The sequence below is a fragment of the Mytilus galloprovincialis genome, unplaced genomic scaffold, assembly GCF_965363235.1.
Source record: "Mytilus galloprovincialis unplaced genomic scaffold, xbMytGall1.hap1.1 HAP1_SCAFFOLD_318, whole genome shotgun sequence".
Lineage (NCBI taxonomy): Eukaryota > Metazoa > Mollusca > Bivalvia > Mytilida > Mytilidae > Mytilus > Mytilus galloprovincialis.
Window position 1 is genome coordinate 1 of NW_027468226.1, and position 6,414 is coordinate 6,414.

A 6,414-nucleotide genomic window follows, 5' to 3' on the forward strand; every position below is an offset into this window, starting at 1 on the left:
ATTAGAATTACGTAATGATAGAGGCTTGTGCCGATTCGAAAATTGTTTGAAGAACAATTCTGGATTTATACACGAGACTATTTTAGCTGGTTGATCACTGTTACAATGTTGTCAAATATATGTTTTATATATAGCAGTCATAAATCACAGTTCAAATACTTTTTATTTATTATGAATAAAAGAGATTAGGGATATTTTTTGACTAACTGATTATTTAATTTTGTTTGAAATAAATACTCTGGTCTATAAAGTGCAAAAGGGGATACCACGGCTACTAAACAGACAAATTTTTTATTGAAGTTAGTGTTTTAAATGAATAAAAGTCATTTAATGTAACACCCGTAGTAAAGCTCTTTAAATTTATTTGTAAGACCAGGCGCTTTGCTTTGGTGCATAAATAATCTTACATTTGCGCTAAAAGAAAACATTTTATTTGCGACAAAATACGGGTAAACCGTTTAAAATAGTTTCATTCGAAAGAGACTTTTGTAAATCACTTTAAAACACGTTTTTATTTTACTGCATATTAAAAATATTCCTCCCGGTAAAATCAGTCATCGTAACCATAATGAAAGCACTATTTACTGATACGTTTATAAGAAGAGACTTTTCCTAATAATGTTAAAACACAGACTCAGTTCTGTTACTATATAACGAGAGAATAAAAGCTGAAATAAAGCAGTATACACTGGATCAAAACCAAACATTTTTTTTTGTATCACAAGACGTGTAAGCAAAGGCTCGAATGAACTCGTGTACACTGGATAACATATGCGTGGTCATAAAAAATTACAGATTTATTTCCTCTATATACAAACACGAAGATGTGGTTTGATTGCAAATGAGACAACTATCCACCAAAGTTCAAATGAAGAGGACGAAAGCTAACATAGATAACCGTACGGCATTAAAAAACATATTGGTTTTTATAAAATGCGCCCGATAAGATCGGGTTTACAATCATATCATACACTTTCAATGGTATTTGTTTACGCTATGTAAAAACAGAAACTCACAAAATATAATGTCGTATTTTGATTTTGATTAATATGATGCTGGAAATAATAAAATAATCTTTAAAGACGGGGCAATAAATACTTGAACCAGTGAAGCTTAACAAATGTAAAGTCAGGCCACATCAAATAATTTTGTTGTTTTTCAGATTTACAAATGTTCTTATAAGGGATATCTAGGCGAAACTTTTTATTATAATCCATACAAGTAGTCGATATTGATGACGAACATGAACAGATTGAGATTTTGCACAAGAGATACGTTGGCATTGTTCTTAGTTTGAAAAAAGTGTTCATCTGTTATTTATCGAATATAATAATTTAATTTAGCTTACATTTTTGTTTGTTTGGTAAACACTTTTAAAATGAATAAATGTTTATTGCAGGATTTAGATGAAATTTATCGGGAATATCTACATGTACCACCTTTAAATAACTTCAATGATGAAGACAATGATAATATTAATGATAATGAAAACAATGAACTTGAAGACACAGAACCTGTCGAACATATGTCCGAGACTGATGAAATTGCACAAGCAGCTGCAGCTTTCGTTCAACATCAAAATGGAGATAATATATGTATAAACAATGAAGATTTGAATATGGCCAAAATAACTGGAGATTGTGGTTGTCTTGCAAAATGTATAAACCAATTTGAACAAGATGAAATGATAACTCATATACTTTCTATGCGTGAACTATCAAAAGAAGGTAAAGACATGTACTTAATGGGTAAATTGAAATCAAAAGGAGTCGATAAATCCCGTTCAAGATATGGAGAGCGAAAGCGAACTAGATATGCTTATACCTTTGACGACAGAGAGGTTTGTCGCGATGTATTTCTTCTTACGCATGATATTGGAGAGTCCTATTTAAAGTCTTTGCTCAAACACATGAACACTAATGGTATTGCTCCACGAAAACATGGAAATTGCAATAGACGTCCGAAAAATGCATTTTCATTTGAGGAAATTTCAAATATAGTACAATACTTAAAAAAATATGCTCGTCTGCATGGTTTACCACAAGCTGCCCCACCTAACAGACATGACTCAGAACCTCATGTTTTGTTACCTACGTGTGAATCAAAACAGTCTGTGTTTGACACATATATATCAGCATGTCAGGCAGATGGAACTAGAAGTGTCCACTTAACAACATTCAAAAATGTCTGGTCGTCTTGCTGTCCGCACATACGATTCGCGTCTTTACATTCTGATGTGTGTAATACTTGTAAAAGGCTACGAGAATCTGTCACTCTAGCACAAACCGAGGAGGACAAAATTGAAACATCCCAAAATTACATATCCCATATTGAAGCTGCAAGGAGAGAACGAGAGCTGTACAACGGATGGTTGTCAAAATCGCGCGACGAGTTTAGTAACTATAATCAAGGACAGGTTTTAAAGAATGTTCACTATACAATTGATTTTGCTCAAAGTATTAGTTTGCCACATCATACTGATCAAGTCGGTCAACTGTATTTTTTATCCGCGCAGGGTAGTTAAGGCAGTGCCCCGGTCTAAAAATGACCAAAATTGTACATTTTATGTGAACACCTCACAAGAGCTTTATATCTTAGAGTTGTAAACAAACTTTTATGGTCACCTGATAGATATCGTCATTCCGAATTGAAATCATTTTTAAACCACTAAATATAGTATGCAAATTAGGTCACGTGACACGAAAAGTGACTGAAAACGAAAGTAAAAAGAAATGCAGAATTGCAAGGGCTAAAACACCATATTTTTTCGTATGAATGCCCGTTTTGGAATCGCCAGACACTGGAAATATAAAATACTACTGCTCATTTGAATGACAAATCCTTTTGGTAGTCCTACCTTGTAAATTCTAACATCTCGCATCTGAAAACGTCAACTTTCCAAGTTCAATCAATATTTATTTCCGTAATCAATTTATTTTACATAATGAGCAGTACTTTCCTTTTAGTTCGTTTAGAAATCCATGTGCCAGTCAAATTTTTACTCGATCCGTTTAGTTTTAGCCCTTGCAATTCGCATTATTTGTACACACATTTATGAAAATAGAGAAATAAACAAATTTATAAAACGTATTAGCGATCAAGAAAAGTAAAATGTGGACGAAACCGGAAAAATACGGAATTCCGTATATGTGTAAAGAAAGACAACTCTGTTGACGTGGCAATAGCCAACTTTTCAACGCGGTAATTTTGTTTTTTTTTATTTATTTTATAATTGTTGGTAGTCCAGTTTTGCTAAATTAATATTTATAAATACATAATTTTATTTATTTGAATTATTTTGCAGATTTCCATGTTTATAGAAGAGGCCTCAACAAGGAAAATATTTCTTCAAACTAAAGTGACTGTATATTTCGTAGTACTATTTGTTTTTATATGTATTCACGAGTATTATCTATAGTTTTATCAATAAATATAAAATACCTTGTATCTGTTTCACTTCTGTTCATCAAGGGTAATACAAACTTGATGCCCCTTCAGTCCTCTTTTCCAAATTCGATATCCTAAATATTTTTATTTTTTGTTTCTGTTGACAGTGTAACCATTCTTTTTTTTTATTTTGTATGAAAGCAAGTCTCTTATTTGATAAAACCTTTTTTTATTTTAACTTCCTTTACACTTCCCTCCAAATCAAAAGTGCCACCAGATGGCACTCAGACAGACATATTGGAAAAGAAAATGCAGCTTTTGTGAATTTTTTTTATACATTTGAAATTAATCATTTGAAAATGCCATAAACAGAATGAATTTGTGCAATTTTGTAAAAACAATCATAGCTCGTGCTACCAAAGACCAGACAGCACTCGACTATTGGGAAACACATCAAAACAAACCCAATGAACTACCAAACAGTCCTGAAAAGCTGGTGCCAAAATTTAATACAAATTTCAGTGTTTCAAAAAGATTTATTTCTTATTCAAATATAATGAAAAACTACAGTAAAATGCAAATAAATCAAGAAAAGTTCAGGCTTCTTCTACCAAGAATACAGAAATATGTAACACAAAATACAAAATGGAAAAATGGCAATACCAATGGTCAAAAACAATTGTTTATTAATACATTTTCTATATATCAGTGGATGAAGTTATCTGAAAAGGACAAGGCTAAGCATACTTTAACAGACTGTGAACAGTGTATGGTGTTTGATGCGTCCCTTCTACACAAGTCATCAGAAGTGGTAAAAAAAGACTCACTTGTTGGGGCATGCCAGAATGTGGCAAATATCATCCTTGAAAAGTCACCTCCAATGTCAAAAGCAGCTGAAAAAAATGTTGAAAATTTTGTCAAAGTCTTTACCCCTATAGCATCACAAAAACTTGGTGTAGATATTATCAAAACTGTTTCAAAGGTGATGAAACTAACACCAAAAAAGAGTAAATCCCAAAAGACAAAAACAGCTACAAAAATCTTGAAAAGAAACAACATCAAAATTAAAAATAAATTATCCTCCAATGGGCAGGATGTGCGCCATTTTTTGGCCTCTGGAAAGTCCTTCAGAAAACACGATAATGATCGAATGTCAATGTATTTTGTGACAAAAGCTGAGGCTCAGCAAAAGTTGAAGGTTAAAATTGAGAAACAAAAAAATGCTTTATTAAAGCCAAAAAAACACTATGGTAACTTCGACCATTATACTTTTGAAAAAGAAGAATTCCTATCAGCATTGAGGCAATTCCCTCATGGATCCCATGTTAATTGGAAAAAACTTGGCGAACAGTTTAATCTGACCAACAAAAAAGGGGAAAGACCAGCCAATGCAGGCCAGATATTGATGGGCTTTGCCCAATATAACAAAATAAATACGGACCAGTTCAACATCAACATGCGAGTAAGCAACCGCGATTATATTCAGAGAGTAAGGAGGGCAAAAAAACGATTATCTAAGGGCTTGACCATACCATCAACAAGATCAGCCAAAACTATTAGACAGGACATAAAACATCAGATTGACAATGGAGTGATTGATTTAGGAGAAAAGATTGCCCCCTCCCAGATATCATCAAACTATATTGATAACACTGGTAGGTTGATGTAAAATTGGTAATTTATATAAATAATTTACCATTTGGGAGCATATGTATTGGTTATATTCCGAAGAATTCTCCAAAAAAATAATGATTGATACAAAAATAAACATCAATTTCAAATGGACAAGTGGCACAGGGAGAAAATCTGTAAAAAAATATGACAATATAGAGTATAACAATATTCAAGAATATAACAATAGTATGACAACAGGTGGTGTAAAAGTAATTTCAAGCACAAACAAATCAAGTCTTAAATTGACCAAGCTTGGCACTCTAGAAAAAGTCCTCCATAATCATGATAATATACATTACACAACTTTAATATAAGTGCATAATATTATTTTTTTATTATCAAAGGATCTGACTTGAAAGTGAAGGGTATTTGATAATTCAAAATGTGAAGTTTTCTGTAAATTTAGGTGAAAATAGGTCAGCGCTTAAGCCTAGTTTCTATTCACAAAAATCTGACCACAAAACTTGATTACATGAATTTTACACAAAAAGTATTTTTCAACGCGAGATTTTTTGTGAAACGAGTCTGAAGAAAAAATTCAGTGCAATCTTTTTGTACTTAATGGCAAAAAAAATTGTAAGGTTTCAGTGGAACATAGTGACTCTCTCCTACTGTTGCTGTTGGTGTTTATAGCTTAATCAACAAAAATGATCTAAAGTCCATTTATGAATAAGTGACTTTCATAAAAAGAGGTACACCATTTTAACAAATTGTTTTCTTAGATACTAGTATCTGATTATAACAAAGTCTTGTCTAAGTTTGATACAAAGTCAGGATTGTTTAAGAAAGTTATTAAAATTTCAAACAAAATCACCAGAAAAAAAACCTATTTTAATTGATCAGTTAAATATGAGGAAAAGGAGATAAATATTTATTTAATTTACTTAATTTACTTCTGAATACTTTCTTATGATAATAAACAAGCTTCTGTCCTAGTTTTGTTCAAATCCAGAATAATTTAAGAAAGTAATGAAAACTTTAAAAACTTTAACCACAGAGTGAATGTTGTGTCTCCTGGCAGAAAAAAAACCAAGTCAATTCATAAGTAAAATACTTGGGTTTGAAAGACAGTTTTTGAAAGTTATTAAAATTCTGAAAAACTACAGAGTGAATATTTGTAGACGCTGACCCTGACGATGTAATGTCAGATTGCTATGTCTGGCTCGTGACAAAAAAAAATCATTCAAGGCATTCAAATATTAACATATTGGACAAATATATACATTTCCCTTAACATCTGATCTTTAATTCTCCAGAAATACATTATGATTTTAAATAATAAAGGTTTTTATACTGCAAAAACAAAAGTTAAGCAAATAATCACAAGAACAAATAATTTCTCACTGGTCAATG

General features: G+C 31.8%; 1 protein-coding gene across 1 annotated transcript; it reads left to right on the plus strand.

The window, feature by feature from the left end:
• The first annotated feature begins 3,760 nt into the window (after positions 1-3,760).
• LOC143061451 (uncharacterized) lies at positions 3,761-5,303 on the plus strand. Its single transcript, XM_076233739.1, has one exon. It carries the CDS (start codon positions 3,761-3,763, stop codon positions 5,054-5,056), a length of 1,296 nt encoding a protein of 431 aa, XP_076089854.1. The 3' UTR covers positions 5,057-5,303.
• The last annotated feature ends 1,111 nt before the right edge of the window (positions 5,304-6,414 follow it).

Excerpts from the sequence above, each read along its gene's own strand:
- LOC143061451 (XM_076233739.1), top strand. The coding sequence starts at position 3,761 with ATGAATTTGTGCAATTTTGTAAAAACAATCATAGCTCGTGCTACCAAA.